This window comes from Lutra lutra, chromosome 11 (genome assembly GCF_902655055.1).
Source record: "Lutra lutra chromosome 11, mLutLut1.2, whole genome shotgun sequence".
NCBI lineage: Eukaryota > Metazoa > Chordata > Mammalia > Carnivora > Mustelidae > Lutra > Lutra lutra.
In genome coordinates this window covers 17,097,977-17,123,122 of record NC_062288.1, presented here as the reverse complement: position 1 = coordinate 17,123,122, position 25,146 = coordinate 17,097,977, and the positions used below count along the sequence as shown (strand labels likewise).

At 44.8% G+C, this 25,146-nt stretch overlaps 2 protein-coding genes across 6 annotated transcripts in view; both read right to left on the bottom strand.

The window, feature by feature from the left end:
* LAMB1 (laminin subunit beta 1) overlaps positions 1-2,536 on the bottom strand; it is a 68,684-nt gene extending 66,148 nt beyond the window's left edge. For 2 of the 3 annotated variants that reach the window (XM_047695854.1, XM_047695856.1), the window contains exons 1-3: positions 1,851-2,009; positions 1,584-1,712; positions 288-463 (exon numbers count right to left, since the gene is read on the bottom strand). In XM_047695854.1, coding sequence (XP_047551810.1) covers positions 288-463; positions 1,584-1,620 — 213 coding nt within the window. In that variant the 5' untranslated portion in view covers positions 1,621-1,712; positions 1,851-2,009. Of the gene's footprint in view, positions 1-287; positions 464-1,583; positions 1,713-1,850; positions 2,010-2,517 lie in introns of those variants that run through there. The other variant, XM_047695855.1, reaches the window with a different exon arrangement.
* Positions 2,537-24,381: 21,845 nt separating this feature from the next.
* Positions 24,382-25,146, bottom strand: part of LAMB4 (laminin subunit beta 4) — a 100,535-nt gene continuing 99,770 nt past the window's right edge. For all 3 annotated transcript variants that reach the window (XM_047695850.1, XM_047695852.1, XM_047695851.1), the window contains one exon: positions 24,382-25,058. In XM_047695850.1, the coding sequence (XP_047551806.1) occupies positions 24,919-25,058 (140 nt within the window). In that variant the 3' untranslated portion in view covers positions 24,382-24,918. The remainder of the gene's footprint in view (positions 25,059-25,146) is intronic.

Here is a 25,146-nt window from a genome sequence, read left to right as displayed (position 1 = left end):
AGGCTTGGGGTCAGGATCCGGGGCAGGGACCCGGTCGCCTGTAGCCCTGCCTTTCCAAGCTGACTGCGCCCGCAGTGGAGGCGGCAGGAAATGTTTGGCGGATACAACTGTGCAAACGGAGATGGAGCAAAAAAGGGTGAGCAACCAGTCTAATCCCGGGACTCCCCAACTGGCCGCGCTTCCTATCTGGATATCTGGCAGGATGTGGAGTCCCCAGGGCCTGGCTCCTGGGTCTCTAGACGGGAGGAGGCGCGCGCAGAGCCGGGAGCTGGGATCTCCGCCCTCACCTGGAGGTGGCTGACAATACAGTACGGCTCAGGCTTGTGCAGCCCGCACGTCGAGGTCACGGAGAGCTTCTGTGCTCGGCCGATGAGAAGGTCACCCGTGGCGGGGTAGCAGCTGCCCTCCGCGCAGCCATAGCTGAATTCGGGTTCTTGAGCGCACACTTTGGCTCCGCACAGGGCTGTGGAAAAGGGCAGGCGACCCGGGAGGTGGGGGAGTGGGTAGGACACAAGCAGGGAGTGCGCGCAAGCGAAAGGTACAAGAAGGGGCGGGAACAGAGTAGGTTCAAAAGAAAGCAGAATGCACAGAAAAAAGCACAATGGGAAGATGAGCGAGGAGGAGGCCGGGAGGTGGAGAGGGTTCGGAAAGAGACACGGTATCACGTTGGTCCGGCAGCCCAGAATATCATTCCCGGGAGACCCAGAGACACTCAAGCCCACCTAGATCTGCCTTGGGGGAAGCAGCTCCAGCCACAAAAGGTAGACGTGCAGACCAGCCACTTCGATGTGCCTGTGCCTGGACCTAAGCGCAGGCAGGAGAGCGGCCAAACATCCATGCGCGCGCCGGTAGGGGGGCGGGGGGGTGAGTGTATGAACCTCCGTGCACGCGGCAGCCTGTGCATCCTCAGTGTGAAACCGTGTGTGCGTGCACGTGGAAATGTGTGGGTGTGCGTGCGTGCACCCTTGGAGATCCCGGGCGCTTCTTTGGGGGCGAGGCAGCAGGACTCGCAGGGGGCGCTTTCCCAAGCAAGGGGCGAGTGGACAAGTCCCTGCGGCTTTGGAGTGCCTTCAACGCTTCGTCATTCCAGGGAAGCACCCGGTCCAGCTGTTTCTGGCGCCATCCGGGGGCAAACAGCGATGGTTAATTGAAGCCACATGGCTCCAATCTGTTCCCAGGACTAAGCCTGCGCTCCGCTCGTACGCTTCGCCGGGAAATGGGCTCCAGGGAAGCCCTCGGCGACAAGCTCCCAGCCGACCCCAGGAAGCATGTCCCCCCACCCACCCCCCGCAGTGGAGAGACCCACCATGAACCCGCCGAAGGTGCAAAGCCCGGAGCAGGGGCCGCGGATCCCCAGTTCTGGTCACAGAGCCCCCGGGTTGCGGGTCCGCGGCGATCCTCGCGCGCAGTCCTCAGCCGCCACCGAGGGCGCTGGCGTTTAATCCCGGGGCACGATTCCCACCCCAGTCCCTCTCCGATCGTCCAGGCGCCCTCGAAGCAGGGTCAAACGCCTTCGGGGTCTTCTTCCCACCCACGCCTCCTCCTCCCACCCCCTCCCCCCACCACCGCGTCCGCGGAATTACCTAAGAAACTGAAAGCGAACACCTGGACCAGCCCCATGGCCAGTCCCTGCAGCCGAGGGGACAGCCCCTGCGGAGGAGTGGAGAACGCGCCGGCCGAGCCGCCTGCCCTTTTCCCCCTCGTCTTCCTTTCTGGAGAAGTAGAGGGGAAAAAAAAGCAAATGTTCAGTGAGAAGAGAGGGGCCCTTCCATTTCCTGCCGCTCCCACGGAAGCGGGGAGTCCGAGGGTCGGGAGGGGAGAAAATCGCGCAGCCACTTTGTCCTCCTCACCCGGGCGGTGCGAGCGCTCTCCCCGCCGCCGGCAGCCCCGAGCCCAAAGAAGGGAATTAGAAAGTTTAGCCTTGGGAGGAACCGGGGGAGGCGCCTCCGCTCATGCGCACACGGAGAGCAGGGGCTGAGGGGGCGGGCGGCCACCGCCGGGCGAGGAGGGGGTGAGGTCCGGGTCCCACCCTCCCGGGGCGCCTCTTTTGTTTTAAGGCCGCGCCTGCGGTCGCCGCGGGCTCCGGGCTGTCCTGGGTGCGCGGCGCGCGGGGGGCGGGCGGCGTCTGGGCTGGTGGCGGAGGTAGGTGTGGGGATCGCGGCGCGAGGGGGGCCCGGCGGGACCTACCGCGCGCTCGGGCGTTTACATTTGCAACGAGTGAGTCACGAAAGGGTACCCGGGGCCACAGACTCCCGCCCGAGGGAGAAGGCAGGTTAACCCTTTAGAAAGAGGGTCGACCTGTCAGGTTTGTGGCCCGGAGACAAGGAATCGGCATCCCTGAGCTTGGGCTGGACGCGGCATCGCCAAGGTCTCCACGCGAAGCCGGGAAAACTGCTGCTCACTGGGCTCCCAGGGCGCGCACGTGTATTTATTCGGGACCTGCCTTTAGTTCCTGCCACCCAGGTGGCCACGGCATCGAATTACCCACTTAATTGTTTTTAAAAATCTACTTCTTACCTACTTCCAGGCAATGGCTCTAATTCAGGTAAGTTTTCGAATGACACCATTGTTGGTGAGGCTTTTTCCCATGTCACCGTGACAGCGTTGGCTCAGCCACGAATGAGACACACTTCGCCATCTCCGCAAAGCGCCACCTCGGCGATTCTAGAGAGGAGCTCCATGGTGTACAGATGTGGGGGTGGGGGAGGGCTCCTAATGACACTGTGTGCGACCTGTCTGGTTAGATCAGGGGTGAACAGAAGCTCACCCACCTTCTGGGAGTTGGGGAGGGAAGAGGGGGCCGGCGGAACGCCACCCTTCCACGAACCAGCCCAATTCTGCTGCCTTGGTGCAGCGGATGGAGTCAAAGCTGACGTTTTCCGCAAAAGTGCCCTGCACGGGGTGGGGGTGGGGGGGGGGGAGTCCCAGCAGTTGCTAGCCCAGCCAGGAGACTTTGCTTGTTTTTAATTATCCCAGGGGGAAGGGTTTAAGTGGCTCGTTGGTCAGCTTTTAACTGAGCTGCAATGAAATCGGGCCCAGGGAAAGTTTAATCATTAGACCGCAAAGTAAGGCTGCTTTATGGGTTTATAAACTTCCTTTCTGCTGTGGGAGTCAGGAGCCTCAGGTCTTGGTGATGCATTAATTATTCACTAAATCAGCACTTGCCCTGCGGTAGCCTTCTGATCGGTTCGCCCACCACCACCACCACCACCACCACCACCACCACCCCCCCCCCCCCCCCCCCCCCCCCCCCCGCCAAAATGCCCAGGATCCTTGGTGCTGGCTGGGCAGCCCCGCAACACAGAGAAAGGGCCATGCCCTTGTGATGGCCATGGAGTGTCTTCAGAGCTTAATTTAAAAAAATTTCAGAGGAAATGCTTTTCCCCTGGTTGAGCTCTAATACCCTGGGCCAATGTTGCTTATTAGTTTTTCATCCATAGACATGGCAAGCATCGTTCAATTCTGCCTCTTTTATGAGACTGGCTTCTGCTTTGGTAGCCTCGGAGCCCTCCCTGCTACTCACCAGTGGTATTTGTCCCTGGTCAGTTCTTCTCATAGACTGTAAAGAGTTACCCTCAGCACTGTTCTAAAGCCTCAAACCCTGACCATCTCACTCTCAGGATGTAAACTTAACATTACTGAGAAAGTTAAGTGATTTGTTGAGGGTTTGTGTGTTTGTTTTTTAAACTCATTTGTGCAGGGACTAATGTATAGAATACGCATTCACCCTCTGACCATTCCATCTGTGAATTTGTCTGTCTTCATTCCCCATTCCAGAATGTACTTTTGTCTTGGAAGTTTGTGCCCTCCTCTGACCTGCTAAGGACAAGGCTCTCACATGTAGACCACTCGATTTCCCGTCCTAACAAACCAATTTCTCTATTCTCAACACTCTCAACTCTTTTCCTTCTTTTGACTTTCCTAGCCCAGGTACTTGAAAAGATTGTCTGCTCTCATTTCTGTTTCCTTTTCGGTGCTCCTTCATTCCATTATAATAGGACCTCCATCTTCACCACTGGTCTCAGTGATTACCATGGACCCTCTTACTGCCAAGTGCAATGGCCCTTGTCCCTACTGGGTCTCTGTGGCTTATCTCACATTCCTTTCTTGAGACTTTTTTCCTTCACTTTCAGGACACAATTCCAAAATTTTCCCATAGGACTCTAATGCCCCCTCTCCCATTTCTCTTTCCTTTAAACATAGATGCTCCCAAAGCTTCCATCTCCAGCTTCTTTTCCCTCTGAACTCTCTCATCCAAGCCCAACCTCTCCACCACCTTAGGCTTGGTACTCCCTACATCTGTAACTAGTTTGTACCCTGCGTGAAATTTGCATCCAATTTCTAACAACCTATTAAATAGCTCTACATTGATGGCCCATAAGTACATGTGTTGCAAAAGTGACCCCTCCCCACCCATCCCTCTTAGAACAAAATCTGTTCTTCTGTTTCTAATTTCTACTATTGGCATGGTGATCCACCTCTGAGCTCAGGACAAGCCTGGGAACAAACCTTGCTATAGGATTTGCAGAGGGCAGTGCAGAATGAAAATGAGCATGTGGGCCCTTTGTTCAAAAATTAATGGTTTCAAGATGTTGACAGAGCATTAAACCAAGCCCCGGACCCTTCTGAGACTCTACAGATCCCACATCCTTAAAGGCAGTCTAGCCTGGGACTCGTGTTGACTATTTCCCTCCCCTTACCTTTCCCTGTCACTAGCTCCTGTCCTTTCTACTTCACTAGCAACTAGCCACCATGTTCCCATTGTCCCAGTATCATCACCCTGCCTCAGTTCAGTCTGTCCTCATGTCCGGTCTGAACCCCTGCAGGAACCAACCCCTCCACCCCTAGCTGCCGTGTTTATTCCAAACTCTCCCCTTCTCCTTGTCCAACCCTCCCTATCACCACCAGAAGGATTTCTGAGGCACACTTTGGATTAAGTCATTCTCTTGCTCCAAAGGCTTCAATGGCTTCCCTCTGCCCATATGAGCTTCTTGAAGTTGCCTGTAGAGGACATACTTTATACTTCTGCCCTCTGTTCCATGGACCCCCACTGAACTCATCAGCTTAGTGAACTACCATGCATCTTTAAAGCTTCCACTTAAACAGAGTTCCTCTCTTCCCTCTCTCCACCCCCAACTCTGTCCACCAGCACCTTGTAAAAGCCTGTTTCAGCGTAAATGACATAATGCTGTAACTATTTGTTTATGCCCTTATCTCCAATAGACAGTAAGACAAGGCCAAGTATTGTGTAACACTGATTTATGCATAAACATTACCTAATGTGACAGGGGCACATTGTAGGTGCTCAATAAATGTTTCTTGAATGCAACTAAATAAAAACTAGTCTCCATGTTCTGAACACTTCTTTAAGTCTTAAATGTCCACTTTCTACCTAAAGTGTATTTCTATTCAAGTAGAAAAAAAAATATCACCAGACTTGAGATCAGTTTAGGAATACTTCCAAATTTCACTCATGAACAAATTCTTCCTCTCTGTTCTATTTCATACGATTTCCTCTGGTTTCTGAAGATGTTACAAATTTAGGAAGAATGAATCACTTTTTTTAGCGGAGCTTGTCGAAGCTTTACTCCTGCTGACACGACCCTTCCTTTCTTATCCGTTCCACATGTGTCCTCACCTGGACTGACCTGCTTCAGCATAAGGCAGTCTTTACTAGAAAATTCTGCAGCATTTGAATGGCAGATGGAACTGCAAATTGTTGGCTGTTCTGTCTCAAAGACCATGTAACAGTTGTCTTTCTGAGGCATTGTTTGTTTGAAGGAAAAAAACCTGCTTTCAAGGTCACCTTCATAGTCTTAGAATGCCACTTATGGATGTCATTTTAAATCCTGGATTGACATAAAACAAGGATGGCACATTCTAGACTTTGACCTTTAGGTTCTAAAACCTGGCTGTTCACGTAATATTGTTCTCATGAACAATACTAGATTTTGAAAAATCAGATTTAAGTGTACTTTGTGAGATTCTGAAGTGAGCTAAAGAAAAGAATGTTCAATGACCAGGAAAATTCAGAACAAATGTCACAGAGCACTTCCTACATGTCCCTTTTATAATATGTGGGACAGGAATTTATAATTTTGTGTCAAACGCCCTTTGTGCTTGGGAACTCTTTGAGGGCAGGCACTGTATTTTATTGGAATTTAGATTTTCCTCCAGTGACAGAGTTTTTGGTGTACGGAATGCCCTCAAAATCTGCTTGCTGGATATGTAATAAAAATTGAATAACCCTTTCTTAGAACCATTAAAGGAGCACATAGGGGTGCTGTCACCTTCTAGAATAGGGAAGGCCTGAATCAAGCAGAGTCATGGCATTTGCACTTCCGGACCATGCAACAGAAAGTGCTGTTTGGGCTTATGGTAACATCCCTTTGTCTGGTAACAGCACCCAGAGTTTTTTGAGGGGACTAGTCCCTTGACACCATCAGCCCACCTAATTTGGACGGGGCCAATCCCTCCATGGGCTCCAGGCTAATAATTCAGTGCATTTCTATCTTCTTCTTCCCAGTATTTGGTTCAGGGATGGGTATACAACTCAAATTTTCCAGTTAGACAACTTCTGGCGGTTTTTGGGTGGGAGAGAAAAATCTCTTTCTCCCTGGACTTAGAATCATATGGATGGAACTGGTGGAGACCACTTGAGACCAGGGCTAACCACATAGGAAGTTAGAATGGAGGGAAGCAACAGGGCAGATCCTTAAGGACCATCTTGGAATATCTTGATCCAGCTATGCCTGAAGCCAGCAGACATTACCCAAGCCAAGACAATTTCGTGGCTATGTAGCATGAAAGTTATAAACCTTTGTTGTTTGTGGTTTGAGATTGGGTGGTGGGGAGGGGGTGTTGGTGAGCAACCTGACCTAGTTTACCACGATGATTCAAGCAGGTCTTTATCATTACTGTCTTAAAAACAGTCATCTATTCTTAAATATGTCAAAAATAGGTCACAAATGAGGACCCAAGTCTGTATTTGAACGTTTTAAAATGGTCACTAAAGAGATATAAAGGGGTCGCATCCATGCTTCTTCATAGGCTTTCTGAAAGGCTGCTTACCCACTGAACTTCACCTCCCGCAAAGGTGGCAAGATCCCGCTGGAGGTAGGGTGACACTTTGTACCCATCTATGCCTGTGAATTCCAAGCCTCTTTAAAAATGTCTTATCTATATTTAACAGGAATGCCATAGAAACAGTTTAATTAGGACACATTTTCAGCTCACTCTTTATTCTTTGTTTATGGATTTTAGCATCTGGTTGCTAACCCAGAGCTTTAAAATTGAATAGGGGGGCACCTCGGTGGCTCAGTCCTTAAGCATCTGCCTTCAGCCCAGCCATGATCCTGGAGCCCTGCTCAGCGGGAAGCCTGCTCCTCCCTCACCCAGTCTCCCTGCCTGTGTTCCCTCTCCCTATCTCTGTCAAATAAATAAAATATATATTTTTTTACAATTAAAAATAAAAATAAAATTGAATAAGAGAGAGATTAATGATTGAGGTAAAGCTCAAGAGCCTTAGCAAAGCTCTTAAATTTTTTCTCATTTAATTAGATTCATAGCAGGATTAACTTAAATGTAGTCAATTAAACATTTTAAGATTTGATTATTTGTCATGATCTAGTTTCATTTTTCTGGCATATCCTATCTTTACCTTCGTTCATGAGTGCCCTACTGAGAGGGGTGTGGCATAAGAATGTAAAAAACACAAATTCTAGGGCGCCTGGGTGGCTCAGTGGATTAAGCCGCTGCCTTCGGCTCAGGTCATGATCTCGGGGTCCTGGGATCGAGTCCCGCATCAGGCTCTCTGCTTGGCAGGGAGCCTGCTTCCCTCTCTCTCTCTCTCTCTCTCTGCCTGCCTCTCCGTCTACTTGTGATCTCTCTCTGTCAAATAAATAAATAAAATCTTTAAAAAAAAATAAATAAAAAAAAACCACAAATTCTTGCCAGTTCACATATAATAAAATTTAAGACCTTTAAAAGTAAGAGTTTTTGTCTCCCTGGTCAGCTTTTTGCAACTATGATAGTTACCGTCACAAACGTCTATAGAACTGGAAGTTTAAGAGAAATCATGATAACTATTTACTTTAGAAATATTTTTAAAAATTTTATATGAGCTATGTACTTGGACAAAATACACTGGCATCTAAAATTTGAGGTCTGCTTTTTGTTTTAAAAGTGTTGCTTGAAAATCACCAATCTGATTAACTATCTGATAGTTAAGTTTTAGAAAAACTTTTAAATTCTGTTCACCTTTTATAGCAATCTACCTAAAATTGTACTTTTAAAGATTATTTTGAAAATTTTATTTCAGTTGATGGTATTACTTCCCTTGACTTTGTAAGGATGCTGAAATTCAGTAATAGCCAGAGGAGGAGAAAAGGACTTTCTATATTCTAATATTTTAACTTTTTAACTCTTCCTTTATTCTTTTTAAGTCCAGATTCTGTTTTTCTCCATTTAAAATGCCTAGTTCAAACCACAATGAGATACCACCTCACACCAGTCAGAATGGCTAAAATTAACAAGTCAGGAAATGACAGATGCTGGCAAGGATGCAGAGAAAGGGGAACCCTCCTACACTGTAGGTGGGAATGCAAGCTGGTGCAGCCACTCTGTAAAACAGTATGGAGGTCCCTCAAAAAGTTGAAAATAGAGCTACCCTACAACCCAGCAATCGCACTACTGGGTATTTACCCTAAAGATACAAACGTAGTGATCCGAAGGGGCACGTGCATCTGAATGTTTATAGAGCAATGTCCACAATAGCCAAACTATGGAAAGAACCTAGATGTCCATCAACAAATGAATGGATAAAGAAGATGTGGTGTATATATACACAACGGAATACTATGCAGCCATCAAAAAATGAAATCTTGCCATTTTTGATGACATGGATGGAACTAGAGGGTATTATGCTTATGAAATAAGTCAGTTGGAGAAAGACAACTATCATATGATCTCCCTGCTATGAGGAAGTGGAGATGCAATGTGGGGGGCTTGGGGGGTAGGAAAAGAATAAATGAAAAGATGGGATCAGGAGGCAGACAAACCATGAGAGACTCTTAATCTTACAAAACAGACTGAGGGTTGCTGACGGGAGGAGGGTAGGGAGAGGGTGGTTGGGTTATGGACATTGGGGAGGGTATGTACTATGGCGAGTGCTGTGAAGTGTGTAAACCTGGCGATTCACAGACCTGCACCCCTGGGGCTAATAATACATTATATGTTTATTAAAAAATTAAAAAAATATTAAAAATAAAAATAAAATGCCTAGTTCAGTTCCCAGAGAGTCCCAGAAGTGTCCAATTTCCCTCATGAGTTCCCAGTCCCATGCCCGGTGCATGGTAGGTCCTTCAGAAATGCTTATGAATGAATGAAAAAGCATTTATTGGGGGCACCTAACTTTCTTAGCTGTTTAAGTGTCAGGCTTTTGCTTTTGGCTCAGGTCATGATCTTAGGGTTGTGAGATCAAGTCCCATGTCCAGCTCCATGCTGGTCATGGAGCCTGCTTAAGATTCTATCTTTCTGGGGTGCCTGGGTGGCTCAGTGGGTTGAGCCTCTGCCTTCAGCTCAGGTCATGATCTCAGGAGCCTGGGATCGAGCCCCGCATTGGGCTCTCTGCTCAGCAGGGAGCCTGCTTCCCCTTCTCTCTCTGCCTGCCTCTCTGCCTACTTGTGATCTCTCTCTCTGTCAAATAAATGAATAAAATCTTTAAAAAAAAAAAAAAGATTCTATCTTTCCCTCTCTCCCTCCCTATCTCCTTCTCCCCACCCAGCTTTCACCCATGTGCTTGCTCTCTCTAAAATAAATAAATCTTAAAAAAAAAAAAAAAAAGCATTGGGGCACCTGGGTGGCTCAGTTGTTAAGCATCTGCCTTTGGCTCTGGTCATGATCTCAGGGTCCTGGGATTGAGCCCCACATCGGGCTCCCTGCTCAGTGGGAAGTCTGCTTCTCCCTCTCCCACTCCCCCTACTTGTATTCCCTCTCTTACTGTCTCTCTCTCTCTCTCTCTCTCTCTGTCAAATAAATAAATAAAAGCTTAAAAAAAAAGCATTTATTTAACCTCTATTTTGACTGTAGTACGGTTCAGGGAATATCTTTGTACCAGGGCTTGAAATGCCCTGGTACAAAGGTACTCTTGCTGCAAACCTAGCTCCCAGTTTTGAGTTGTTAATTCTTACCAAGGTTGATCCAGGACACTAGGTTGAGTTAGCAAGTTGAACGCTCCACTACTCCTCATGGCTAGTACTGGAGTAGCTCCTAATTTCCAATCCAGTATTTTTACCCTGGGTAGATGCAGTCTTTGACGTGAACTCCTTTCAGAAGTGATAAGAAGGCTGGTTAAAAGGCATGCCCTCTCTGATAGCCACAGTCCTGCCTCATTGTTCCCAACTGCAGTGCTGTGGGCCTTCTAGAAGCATTAACTCTACAACCTCGGCCCCTCTACAAGAATAAGCCTGCTCTTCTGTTGTGTCTGGTGCTGCCACAGCTGGGGATCAGATCTGGAAAGGGCAGCCCACCCGGAGGCGAGAGGCTGCATTTTAAATCACATCACGAAGAAGTCAGGTGCTATTTCACATATTGGGCTGTTTGCCAGACCAAAAAGTTGTAGGATGTGTTTGCCCTTTCCAAGATGGCTAATGGAATGTTGCTATTAACCTCTCTGACTAAATGAGGTCTCGGGGACCCTCTCTGGAAAGCATGGTCTATGGAGCCCGCGATTCTGACATCAGCTCAGGACTCTAATCGAAATGCTGGCCATTGGTTAGTGTGGACTTGGACTTTGGCCGCTCCAGTCATCTATGTAATTAGTACCCTAGGCCTTAGCAGCTACCTCTCTCTCTCATCCTTTATCATTTCTTGAGTGTTTTTTATGTGCCAGTCACGGCTATGTGCTAATGGTATATGTTCTACACTGTGAGACAGCCAGGGTGGTCTTGACATGGACACACTATTGGTAAGAAGACCCACAAGTGTTGAAGTCGAAGAGGAAGGAGGAACATTACAATGCCCTATTTCTATAAACACATACACACATGCATACAGGAATAGGCAATGATAAAGTTCTAGAAAGAGGCAGAGCAAACAGATGATGGTGGGTGCTTTCGAGGAAGGGATAGGGATGATGTTTGGGATGGGGGTTAAATGAGGTTTTAATTTTTTTTAACAACAGTCTATTTGTCTATAACCAGTGTAATTAAACAATAACAAAAGATTATAACCCAAAATTTTTTATTTTTGTTTTTAGGTATCAATGTTTGTTATACTTTGAATAAAGCATATGATAAATGTTGGCCGTGTCTCGGTTTTTACCTTAAAATACAAATTCAAAGAGGTAGAAAATTAAAATTATTTCTAGTCACCAATGAATTTCCTAAATGACATGACAGGGCTCCTTAATGTCATCTCTGAAACAAGGACAAAGACCAGGTGTCTTAGCACACTCTATTGGCTCTTAGAAATCTGGCCCCTATGTAATTACTCTCATGTCTATGTTCCCAGCTGTCAGCCTCCACTCCCACCAAGCTCTTGCCTGCACACACTCACTATTCTCAAAACCTAAACCCTGGTTTTTGGCTCATCCAGTTCCTTCTGCCTGGAATGCCTTCTCACTCTTCATTCTTCTCTGCCAAGACAGCCTCTACCTACATTCACATGTGGAACCTTCTCAATTCCACGGCCCAGGTAGAATACTTGGACATACACCAACCGAAAGAGACCTCTCTAGATTATTCTAGACCAGCTTTGCCACACATGAGGCCAGGCACATCGTCTCTCGCCCTCACTGCCATACCCCTACCACCAGCACAGAACACACCGTTGGTATACAATGAATGCCCACCAAACAGATTGTTAGAAGAGTGTATTTTCTGTGTTTGCTCAATTTTAAGTGCTTTAAGAGCATCCTAATTTCCCCAGCACTGAGCAAAGAGCTCATCAGATATTTATTGAGTGCGTTCATTCAATAAGTGCCTGGAACTATGCCCATTGTGCTTTCTGGGGAGAAATAATTCACAGGTAATTCTTCAGCCAGGATGAGTCATACCCAATATACATTAGTACTATGTATATATAGCACGTGACATTTTATTCCACGGGAAATATAAGTGAGGAGTTTTCTGTGAAGTATTATGGAGAATACATAATGTTAACTCACCACAAACTTGCTCAGCCGTGCTCTACAGCATGCTGTGGAGAGTGTAGGGCAATGATGAGATCATGGTAAGTCAAGGTCCCTGAGTCTTCCCGTGTCATCTGTCATGAGGTTCGTGAGGGCACTAACATACCTAATTCCTTTGAAGGTAACTGTGTGCCTTTCTGGAGGGCAAACTGAAATATTAAAATTTAAATTACACATAACTTTGTGGGAAAATATGCCAAATTAGGCAGATAAAGAGGTTTACACTATTGTTTTTAAACAAGAGAGAAACTGGAAATGACTGATCCCCAATTGATGGCCACTTCGGTTAAGTAATTATGCTAGACCCCTGTAATGGAATGCTAGACAGTTGCCTAAAAAGGTGGGGGCCTTTTTTTAGGATATGACTGGGGGAAAGTATGCTCTAGTCATGAAAAAAAAATGTAGATGTATGTCACATTTCTTGAGGGATTAAAAAGGGAGAACACCCAGGAATTGCCTGCATATAGTCCCAAATATTAAATCATTGTTTCCCCTTATATTATGATATTTTTGCATAATGAACATGTAATAGTCCCTGTTCTAAAATTTTTTTAAATTAAGCTAGTTTCCTGTGATTGCATTCTCCAAAGTGACCTTTTATGTTCAGAAATGAAGTCACTTTAATAAACTCTGTAACTTAGATGGAAGTATTGCAATGTTCACACCCTTGCAAAGAGTGTCTTCTGCCCAGTCAAAACTGAGGAAAACAGATCAGAAAAGAGATCAAGCTTGCTGATATCCCTAAAACATAAAGGTATTTCATAGAAACTTGAGTTTGAGTAGAGTGGGAACTCTTGTGGTCTATTTGGGTTTGAATACAATGTTGAATAGCCGTGATTAGTTTTTTGTAACCACTTCCTTTGCTTTTATGTTCCAGTCAAAATATAGTCAACTGTATTCACAGTGGAAAGTTGATTTTTTTTCTTACAAAGAAACATGTTTATAAATGTTTAAATCTATTAGAGTTAGCCCCCAACAAGGATAGAAGGAAAAATGGAATTTAAAGCGAAATTTTAGAATACACATCTCTAAATATCTACTGTGTAGAATGTATGGTGGTGGTATGAAGAGTTGGACAGAACCAGGATTTTAAAAGAAAATTGCAATTTGAGAAACCTATCCTATATAAATAAACTTTTAAAAAAATATTTTATTTATTTATTTGACAGAGATCACAAGTAGGCAGAAAAGCAAACAAAGAGAGAGGAGGAAGCAGGCTCCCCGCTGAGCAGAGACCCCGATGTGGGGCTTGATCCCAGGGCCCTGGGATCATGACCTGAGCCGAAGGCAGAGGCTTTAACCCACTGAGCCACCCAGGCGCCCCATAGATTAACTTTTTTACATTGGTTTGTAAGAAAGTTTAGATCGCTTCCCAAATGAAAGGAATTATTCTTTTAATCCCAAATATTTCATCTTTTCCATTAGTATTTTGCTTCCCTGGATGAATTATAATTCAGTATGGCCAACACAGAGCTAAACCTGAATGTCATAAAGATTCCCCAAGTGTTTATCTTTAGATATGGGATGTTTATAGCCTTTCCAAACTTTGAGCTTCTTCCCATGGTACGAATCTCTGGAATCCTCAAACGCTAGTTTAGCTGTTAGATGTTCAGGCTCCATTTAACTTCCATTCCTATTTCTTTCTAGAAAGTTCAAGTATAGTGATAGATTTTAATAGGCTCAGTTGAGAATCAAGAAAAAAACTTGGATTAATTTCAAAATTCACTTGAACAGGGCTAAAAATCTAGACAGCAGTTTGGTTATTAAACAGTCCTAGAAATTGGTTGTGTATCTTCTATAACCTCTACACCCAATCAGATAGTTCTTTATGTAGGAAAACAAAATAAACCTACAACTACTAAAGCAAATGAATTTTGTTGAATACACATCTATTTTAATAAGTTTTAGATGTAAGAGTTTAAATTTGGCCTAACTTGTCATTTGTTACATTGTTGCTTTGTTTTTAAGAACTAATTGGAAAGCTTTGAAGACTGAAAATAATTCTGCTGATTGTGTTTGATGACAACTACATGCTCATTTAGTTGGCTACTTTTTTTTTTTTAAGATTTTATTTGTTTGGGCGCCTGGGTGGCTCAGTGGGTTAAGCCGCTGCCTTCAGCTCAGGTCATGATCTCAGGGTCCTGGGATCGAGTCCCGCATCGGGCTCTCTGCTCAGCAGGGAGCCTGCTTCCCTCTCTCTCTCTGCCTGCCTCTCTGTCTACTTGTGATCTCTCTCTTTCAAATAAACAAATAAAATCTTAAAAAAAAAAAAAAGATTTTATTTGTTTGACAGACACAGTGAGAGAGGGAACATGAGCCAGGGGAGTGGGAGAGGGAGAAGCGGGGTTCGGGATGAGCAGGGAGCTCGATGCAGACTCAATGGGGGGCTCGATCCAGACCCTGAGATCATGACCTGAGCAGAAGGGAGATGCTTAACGACTGAGCCACCCAGGTGCCCAATTAGTTGGCTACTCTTAAAAGACCTCCTAGTCCTACAAGATTAGACATGTTTGTTCACTAAAATCAAGGATAAAGTATTTCTATTTGGTAAGCCACTTTGACCTTTGTTTTCTTTCTAACAGAATCGCTTTCTGTGAAATCCTTCATAAGATAGGCCATTTATGTAAAAATAAGTTAGTCAATTGAAGAAAATGTTCTCCTATATTCGATGGACCATTTCAGAGAGCCTAAGACCAGTTAAAAGAGCAAGTGGTCTTGAAAGAAAGGGTCCAATAGAGCGAATATCATCCTGGAAGAGGTTTGCTCTCACCCCTCCCCCACCTTCTGGCATTTCTGTCAACAAGCTGTGTGACCCCCGCTTAGGTCACCTTCATGCTCTTCTGAAAGTGAAGGGAGGGGGGTGAGAGAAGTCTTTAAATCTCTTGCACTTCGGATTCCTTAAACCTCTTTCTGAAGGAGGGTCAAGACTGGGGAGAAGATCATGCTCAAAAGCTCCAGAGAGATGCCTGCAGCCAGCATCTCTAAGGGTTTGCCCAGTTCCTTCTAGAACTTTTCAGATAGTCATTTTATAGTTTTTCCCATTAGAGGGACTATCTTCCACTGATAGAATTTTTTTTCTTAACTATGAACGCTCTGTGGGTTATTTCAAAGTCTTTCCTGCAAGGAAGTACCAGTACCAAAGATTAAATTTTAATTCTTGGTGCCACGTAAGGAGGACCAGAGGACTTTGAATACAGTAAACTTTATCTGTTACCACCCAGAGAATATAAGATAAGACATAGCCAGCCCCCTATTTCCTAGACTTTGGTGTTCGTCATCAAAGAACCATGGTTGTACATGGAACAATGTCAATATGGCTAGGAGGTCAAACACTGAACCTTTAAAAAAAAATCTCATAATTCATATGAACAGGAAGAAAGCACTGTACTCAAAAATCCTGTACGTCCTGATTAATGTGTTTAGTAGAGATTGTGGTAACTTTGCTTTGCCTAACCAAGTTTGCTCAGTCGGCAGGCTGAGTCAGAGGTGGGCTGGTAGGGCAGGAGCAGCCTTCTAGAATGGCCAAAGCATTTAATGAGTAAAGATTATATGTGGTTTCAAGCTATTTCCCAGTAGAGAAAAGCTAGATGCTGATGGCTGAACTACCTGTTAAGAGGAGTCATGCTTCGTCTGCTTTATGCTGGAGGGAGAAGGGGAGGAAATGCGCGCTGTCAAGGGTTTGAGGGCAGGAAACAGGAGAGAACAAACAGGGGACTGTCTTCTTGTAAAGGGCAAGCGGGCGTCTCTTTTCCTAAAAACCTTAAAAGCTTATAACAGAAAAAGCCTGTGAAAACGGTGGTTATTGGTCACCAAAGTTGGTAATTTTTCTGGAGCATGAGAATCAGGGCTGGCCAAGAATGTTTAGTTAGAAGCGGAAGGTGAATGGGAAAAGTTCTACTCAGGCTTGGCGGGAGGGGGGGTAGGGGGGTGGGGGAGTGGGGGGGTGGATTGGAGGCAAGGAAAGAGAAGAATGGGTGGGGGAGATTTGCACGCAGGAGGGTTTGATTAATCTGGTTTGTTGAATGTCTAAGGATTACTGAGGAACTAAAAATTATAACTGTATTTACATAAATTTTGCATAAATCTTTTATGTAAATATATAAGCTTTCATATTTATATATAAAAATGTTTTTCACATGTGTTCTTTTTGCTTAGCCACTTAATGCAATCGTTTTCTCCTTGCAAAGCCTAACTAAATGCAAAGCAAGGTGCTCCTTCCCTTTGGCCCAGTGAGCTCTGCCTGGGAAGTGTGGCTGTTGCCTGTGAGGCCATGACCTTCCTTTGCGGGTGGCACACCCTAATTTATGGCCCCGTGGCTTGGAAAATATCAACAATCTTGTAAACAAACATCCATGGCAGAGGGAAAGAGAGAGTGACCAAGTGCAAAGGGAAGAACCAGATTTGAGAGGAAAGAGCAGAGAGCTTATTTTGGAGGAGTTTTTACAGCCGAGAAGTTTCCAGAGAAATGATTTTCAGTTAGCTGCTATAGGGTGGTGGTTACAGAGAGCGGAGAGAGATGGAGAAAAGGATTTCTTTTGTCCTATGCATGGATTGGATTGCCATTTGACATGGTTTCCTCTTAATATGGAGAGAAAGACTTGCATTGTTCTCAATCACACTTTTAGAGGGGCTGGCCCATATGCTGAGCTGGTTTCATGTTACAGTGGAAAACTTTTTCATTCAGGGATGGTCCCAGGACTGTCTGAATTGCAACAATTTGGAGTCGATTTATGGAATATGTAAGTGAACAAACATTTAGAATGTTCTACATGGTGCTAAGTTTTGTAAGGAATATGGAAGTGCCTGAACATGTGTTTTTTTTTTGTTGTTGTTGTTATGTTAGTCACCATACAGTACATCATTGGTTTCTGAGGTAGTATTCCATGATTCATTGCTTGCATATAACACCCAGTGCTCCGTGCAATCCATGCCCTCCCTAATACCCATCATCAGGCTCACCCATCCCCCTTCTAAAACCCTCAGTTTGATTCCTGGAGTCCACAGTCTCTCATGGTTCATCTCCCCCTCTGATTTTCCCCCCTTCTTTTTTCCCTTCTCCTAATGTCCTCCATATTATTCCTTATTTCCATAGATAAGTGAAACCATATGATAATGGTCTTTCTCTGTTTGACTTATTTCACTCAGGATAATCTCCATCCATGTTGATGCAAAAGTTGGGTGTTCATCCTTTCTGATGGCTGAGTACTATTCCATGGTATATATGGACCATATCTTCTTTATCCATTTGTCTGTTGAAGGGCATCTCAGCTCTTTCCACAGTTTGGCTATTGCGGCCATTGCTGCTTTGAACATTGGGGTGCATGTGGCCCTTTTCACTACATCTGTATCTTTGGGGTAAATACCCAGTAGTGCAATTGCAGGGTCATAGGGAAGCTCTATTTTTAATTTCGTAAGGAATCTCCACACTGTTTTCCAAAGTGGCTGCACGAACTTACATTCCCACCGACAGTGTAAGAAGGTTCCCCTTTCTCCACAACCTCTCCAGCACTTGTTTATCTTATCAATTTAGGCCATTCTAACGGATGTAAGGTGGTATCTCAATGTGGTTTTGATTTGAATCTCCCTGATGGCTAATGATGATGAACATTTTCTCATGTGTCTGTTAGCCATTTGGATGTCTTCTTTGGAGAAGTGTCTGTTCATGACTTCTGCCCATTTTTTGATTTGATTATTTGTTTTTCAGGCATTGAGTTTGACAAGTTCTTTATAGATCTTGGATATTAGCCCTTTATCTTGTCATTTGCAAAATACTTTTCCCATTCCATGGGTTGTCTATTCTGTTGACTGTTTCCTTTGCTGTGCAAAAACTTTTGATCTAGATGAAGTCCCCAAAACTTCATTTTTTCTTTTGTTTCCCTTGCCTTTGGAGACAGGTCTTGAAAGAAGTTGCTGTGGCCAATGTCAAAAAGGTTACTGCCTATGTTCTCCTCTAGGATTTTGATGGATTCCTGTCTCACATTGAGGTCTTTCATCCATTTTGAATTTATCTTTGTGTATGGTGTGAGAGAATGGTCGAGTTTCATTCTTCTATACATAGCTGTCTAATTTTTCCAGCACCGTTTATTGAAGAGATGGTCTTTTTTCCACTGAATATTTTTTCCTGCTTTGTCGAAGATTAATTGACCAGGAACACGTGCTCTACATCCTCCCATAAGTTACTATCCGGGTAGATAAGGCTTATCAGCAAACTTTCGAGGTAAGAGAAGACTTCAGAGAAAGTGCAGCTAAGCGGGAAAGGGACGACTTCGAGGTGGGGGTTGGGGGGGAGTTTCTTTAAGGAAAAGTCCAGTTTGGTGGAGAGAGGAATCAGGCTTTTTTTTTTTCAAAGATTTTATTTATTTGACAGAAATCACAAGTAGGCAAGAGGCAGACAGATAGAGAGGTGGAAGCAGGCTCCCTGCAGAGCAGAGAGCCCGATGTGGGGCTCGATCCCAGGACACTGGGACCATGACCTGAGCCGAAGGCAGAGGCCTTAACCCACTGAGCCACCCAGGTGCCCCAGGAATCAGGCTTTTAAGGCAGGCAACACTGCAGGAGCACCTGAGCACAAGGGAAGTGCGGATGTCACACACACACACACTCTCTCTCTCTCTCTCTCTGATTGCTAGGAAGTAGGTCTCTGAAGGATTTCAGGAATACCTTACTCTTCTCTTAGCCCTTCCACCTGTGAGTGATCCTGGGCGGTAGACCAGGCATAGTCCTTAACATTTCACAGCTGAAGGAGATGAAGACATGAAATTCAGAGGCTGTGAATCATGTAAGGTCATGTAAGGGACAAGACAGAATTCACCTGCCCTTTGGTGCCCCTGTGCCCATGCTGTGGGACAGAGAGGGGACTGATGCAGCAGTCTGGAGAGGGACTGGATTCCCTTAGTGCCTCAGAGATACTGAAGGGGATATTGGTTTGGGGGATTTAAAGGAGACTGAAGTCGCAGTGACATCACACGAGAGGTTTGCTTTTCTCTCCTGCACAAGTTCAAGCTGGCAGGCAGTCCAGGGAAACCAAGGGTAGACAGCTTTAATCCACAAGGTCATTTTGCCGCCTCTAAGCCCCAGGAGGCTGGTCTACACGGCAGCATCAGCCTGGTCTTTTGGTTTAAAGTATAGGAAGTGGCCTTCCTACATGCTCTCTCCAATTTCCATCATCACCCGTTCTCCTCACCCGATGAGGACTCCCTGTCTCATGCTGCTCTTACCTTTATAACTTTCCTCCACCAACCCTTTACTAAACGGTTCCAGCTTGTACCATCTGCACCCTGCATCCTGACTGGTAGTCAGCTAGGGATTTCACTTTCTTTTGCCCTGTTTCACCAGTATTCTTCTCATCTACATGGGTATACCCGACTCGCCACATTCTGGCCCACTTGAAGGGGAAAAAGATTGAGAGTGTCTTGGTTTTCTATTGCTGCTATAACCAATTACCATAAACATAGTAGCTTAAGAGGACACGTATTTATCTTACAGTTTTGTAGGTGAGAAGTCCAACATAGGTCTCACTCAGCTAAAATCAAGGTGTGTTTTTTTCCAGAGGCAGTGGGAAAGAATCCCTTTCCTTGCTTTTTCTAGTTTCTGGGATCCACTTCCTTCTCTGTCTTGAGAGCCAGGAATGTCAGAACAAGTCCTTCTCTTGCCGGTATCTTGCTGCCCCCACCCCTCATTCTCTCTCCCTCTCTTCCACCTTCCTCTTCCACTTTTAAAGACTCTTAAAGTTACACAGGACCCACCCGGAGAGCTCAGGCTAATTGCCCCATCTCAAGGTCAGCTGATTTGAACCAGAATTCTATCTGCCTCCTTAATTTCCCTTTGCCGTGTAACATAACATAGTCCCAGGCGATGGAGGTTAGGGCATGGATATCTTCTGGGGTCATTATTCTTGCTTCCCACGGAGGTTGAACAGCTTCCTTTTAAGGTTGTATCCTTGAAGTCGCACATAACACTCTCACAAATATCCTCCCGGCCAGAATTCAGTCACATGGTCACACTGAACTGCCAGGGAAGCTGAGAAGTAGTTTCTCTAACTAGGCAGCCACGTGCCTGTTTAGAAATGGAGGAGTCCTATTCCCAAAAGAAAGAAGGAAGACAGTAGATACTGGACAGCAATTCTTTTTTTTTTTTAAGAATTTATTTATTTATTTGTCAGAGAGAGAGAACGAGCACAGGCAGACAGAGGCAGAGGGAGAAGCAGGCTCCCCACAGAACAAGGAGCCCGATGTGGGACTCGATCCCAGGACGCTGGGATCATGACCTGAGCCGAAGGCAGCTGCTTAACCAACTGAGCCACCCAGGCGTCCCTGGACAGCAATTCTTTTGGTTTCCCTTCATCTTGCCACCTTGGTGCTGTGGGTAAAGGGCACTTAACTCCTGGCCCCGAGCTGCCTCTCACCTGAGACTGGTTTCTAATTTAGGAGAAGATAGAATTGTTTCCTTAATGGACCACACCGGCTCCATCATAGTGATGTTTCCTGATCTTCACAATGATTTTCTGATGAGACTAGCTGGTTTGCCAATGTTTCTTTCTGACCTCTGGTAACAGGGCTTCCTCACATTTACCGGCCACAGACTCCATGTGTGATGGACCTGGTACGCTCTCCGCCATCTTGCTCTCCCTTCCACAGTCACAGTCACCGATCCTGTCTGCTGCCCTGTCACTGAGTGTTGCCTGTGTCAGTCTCTCTTGAGCCCGGTCACTATGCCCCATCTCAATCCTGACTCTCTATCTCCTGCCCTTCCCTCCACCGCTGCTCTGAGACACATGGAGTTCAGTGTAGACTTCTCTGTTCCAGTCAGTCCCTCACACACCACGACAGACTTCCCAGTGCCGGGCAGGTGTGGTTGGTGTGCACTCACCTCAAGCCTAGGAAACTATTAGAGTCATTATAACAGAAGCAAAGACCATGTATTCATGTTGATGTAAGGCAGAGCCATGAGCTCTTCCCTGAAAACTGACGGAGGCTTCTCGATGCAGAATACACGGATCTAAAACCAAGAGAGGGGGAAAATCTGACACTCTTCGCAATTATATTCAAATGCCTCACAGGCAAAATTTTACTCCCTATACCTGACTTTGGGCTCCAGTCTCTAAGGAAGTATGTTTTTACTAGATGACACAACAGTTGCACCGTTGAATTAGAAACCTACCAATAACCAGCTCTTTCAGGATAAACAGGCCAAAGAAGGGGGGATTATCATTTTGATTGGGGTCATTGGTCTCAACTCTTATAGAGAAATAGAGCTTTTGTTACACGGTGGCAGCAGGGAAGGGTATGACTGCAGTCTAGACAATCTGGTCCTGCCAAGTCCAAGGGCAAAATGTAATATAAGTGCACTTTGCCTCTGTATCTGCAGGACCTTCAGAGACAGAATTGCCAGGAAAGAAGGTTTGGATCACTCTACCTGGTAAAGAGATGCTTGCTGAAGGTGGAGGGAGGAGGGAATGAGTAGGAAAGCAAAACCATTAATCCCAACGCAGCCTCTTGAAGAGTTCACAGAAATGAGGTTTGCAACTCAATCTGTGTTCCCCGTGTGAATTTTGTATGTATTTATATTCATTATAAAATATAAAAATGGGTTTAATTTCCTTTTTAGTTCCCTTCTTTCCCCACGACTCTACACTTGATGTGTGTTGGTGGTAAATGCTATCGTTTGGATCATCAGTTGAGGGACATCAGAGACCGAATTGTAACAGAAATGGAAAAGGGAGAGAGCATCAGTGAGCGATGGGACTTTGGCTTGGTTCCCTTGAAGACCTGGTGGATGTGCTTCCAGAAGGCTGAGCAGAGGCAACATGGCATTTGGTAGAAGGATTTGTTTTGTTTTAGAATCAGATGTTGGATGAAGAATGTATCATACTAGGAAAAGGTGGACTGTGATGGAAATTTGTAAGTTTTTGATGCTTGCCATCAAAACACTTTCTACCTTGGAAGATCCAAAGATACGTGGAGAGAAATCTCCCCCTGCCCCACTACCAAAGCTAAAAGGGGGTAGATGTTCTGTCTTCTCCCCCCAGTCAGGGCACATGGAGAGGCTCAGGCAGTTGGATATTTCTCCCAATATCTAAAATGGGATTTTTGAGTCATGGGAGAGGGACATGAGATGCAAGACAGTTGAGAGTTAACTGGAGGTTGCCAAGTGTCCAATAGGGCGAGTGTTAGCATCCTCACCGGAGTGCTCCTGGGGTATGATCTTGGATATATTCCCAGATGCATAATTTTCCTTGGTTGCATTTTCCCCAGTCATTTCTTCCACTTTATGTGCTATGAGATTACCTTTTTTTAAGAAATTTATTTATTTGAAAGACAGAGATCACAAGTAGGCAGAGAGGCAGGCAGAGAGAGAGAGGTAGGGAAGCAGGCTCCCCGCTGAGCAGAGAACCCGATACGGGGCTCGATCCCAGAACCCTGGGATCATGACCTGAGCCGAAGGCAGAGGCTTTAACCCACTGAGCGACCCAGGTGCCCCTATGAGATTACCTTTAAAGAGATTCCTTTCCTGCATAATAAGCTGTTACTGTTTGCGTATGTCAATGTTTGCATCCAAGAACCAGACTGGTAAAATAATATTTAATTTTTGTATTGTTTGGATTACTTGCATTTTTAATATAAGTAGTGCTTAAATAAATGGATTATTCACAAAGCTTTTCTCCCCTGTATTTAAGATTATTTTTTTAATATACGGGTTCAACTGGATCTCAGGTTATATCTTGCTACACATTTTCAGATGACTTTGCAATGTATAAAAGATACTGTTTCACAAAATCTTTGCCTCGGTCACATCTTGAACAACTGATACAGCAAGTAATAGAAATTAGAAATGATTTATCTGAGGAAAAAGATGTTTCACGTAGGTACATTTTTTAAGATATCCAAAGCTTATCATTTTAACACATCAAAGTTTAGAAAGCATAACCACTTTTTAATGACAATCTTTCCAAAGTGCATCACATCATTCCTGACCTCATCAAGCTGCGATCCCTTATCCCCGGAGGCCCAGGGTAGATGAGGAGTTTATCTCTCGCTCTTGGACTTGATTCCCCAGATCATAGCACTTTCCTTAGGGCTGGGGAATTTTCTGCCTCTGGTGACCTCGAAAGCCTCCACGTCAGAGGACAGAAAGTCCTCCCTCTTTAACCCTTGCCACACTGTCTATTACTTGCATAGTCTCCTACCACTGCAAAGCTAGAACTGTTGAATGCTGCTATTGCAAACAGATAACCATACTCGTCAAGTTAAGTGTCTCATCTGTCCACGGGTGGAAGTCAGTATCCTGGTGGGAAGGCTGGAGTGTCTTCTACCCTCTCCATGCTGGAGTACACAACTTAGATTTTGTGACAACTGTGTTGCAACTCTGGTTCAGGTTGTGTGTCAGTTTCCAGATGTCTAAGTGCTGAATATATAGAGCATTGCAATCAGGAAGTTCGAGAGAAATTTCTGGTGGGCTTTCCGGTAGAAAAATTTCACTTTGTTCTTCAGGCTTTCCAGGGAAACTGCAGTTTTCCTAAATTATGTATGTTTTAAGAAATTTCATATTTATGTGTAATTCTAAAACCTCCTCCTTGATTGTAAACCCATTATTTATGAGTCAGTCCTTAAGGAAGATGGCTCCAGCTGCTTTCCTCTTTCATACATCAATGTTGCTGTCTGTTATTTCTTATTCAAAACTGTGGGGCCAAAATCCCTTACAATAATCCCTCTGAAGGATGGCTTTCACAAACGGAAGCGAAGGTGCTCGGTTATATATCACACATGCAAAAAAAAGTTCATGCAAAATCATAGACCCATTTGAAATGAGAAAATCTGATCTTTCACACTAAACAATAACAATGAGATTGCTGGTCTTTCAAAAATCAGTAGCACATTTTACAGGAAATCTGCTTACAGACAAATTACAAAAAGTAGTACTTCAATATTTGTCTTTTTGAATATTGTTCCAGTGCCATTTGGGGCAAACAGAACCCTTTGGTTGAGAGAATGAATATAGAGGGAAGTGGGTGGAAAAACACATTACATTTTGAATTGTATGCATTTTGTTCAGAATAATCATTTTAGAGATAAAGCAAATCCAAATTAAAAATAAAACCCAGGCCAGTGTAGCACATGCCATCCAGATTCATTCCATCCTAGTGTTAGAGACATTGATGTATTTTAGCTTAATTTGTTTAAATTTATTTTTTATTCTGCTTTATTGTTGTAAGAACATTTAAGATGAGATCTATTTTCTGAACACACATTTAAGTGTGCAATACATTGTTGACTCACATACAATGTATAGCAGAACTCTAGAATTTACCCATTTCACTTCACCGGAACTTGATGCCCATCGATTAGTAATGCTTTTACCTCCTGCAAGCCACATCCCCCCACAGGCAACTTATTTCACGTTGGTTCATTTGACTGAAGTGATAATTAGTAAAGAGAATACTTATTTATTTTGCACTTGTCATATGTAACACATTATTTTTACATTATGAAAGGGAAAGGAGGGCAAGAAGAAAGGTTTCTGAAGCCAGAGACGATGTCTGTACTTCCTCCTTTCTCTTCCACGTGGAACAGCATTTCCTTGGTCCAGCTCAGATCTTTGGCTAGGAGCGGGCTCCGGAGCTGGAGGAGGTAGGGCTGACTGTTTCTGTTTCCCAAGTTCAGCACAGCTCCTCAGGCTTCCTTGTCAGAAGCCAGGAAAGAAGGCAAAGGTAACTCACCCTTCGCCTCTGCCTAACTATAGCAAGTAGCATATTGATTTCCTTGCTCGACAATCTCGTTTTTAATGGCAACAACTTGATCTTCCAGCTGTTTCAGTTGCTCCGCTTTTTCTTGTCTACTCAGATGCAGATCTTGGATCTTCTTTTCTAAATCTGAAACAAGAAAACGAAGGAAAGGAGAGATTGGGTTTTGGTGGATTCTTCCTGGATACCCACCTTATATGAAACACGGGGATTTCTG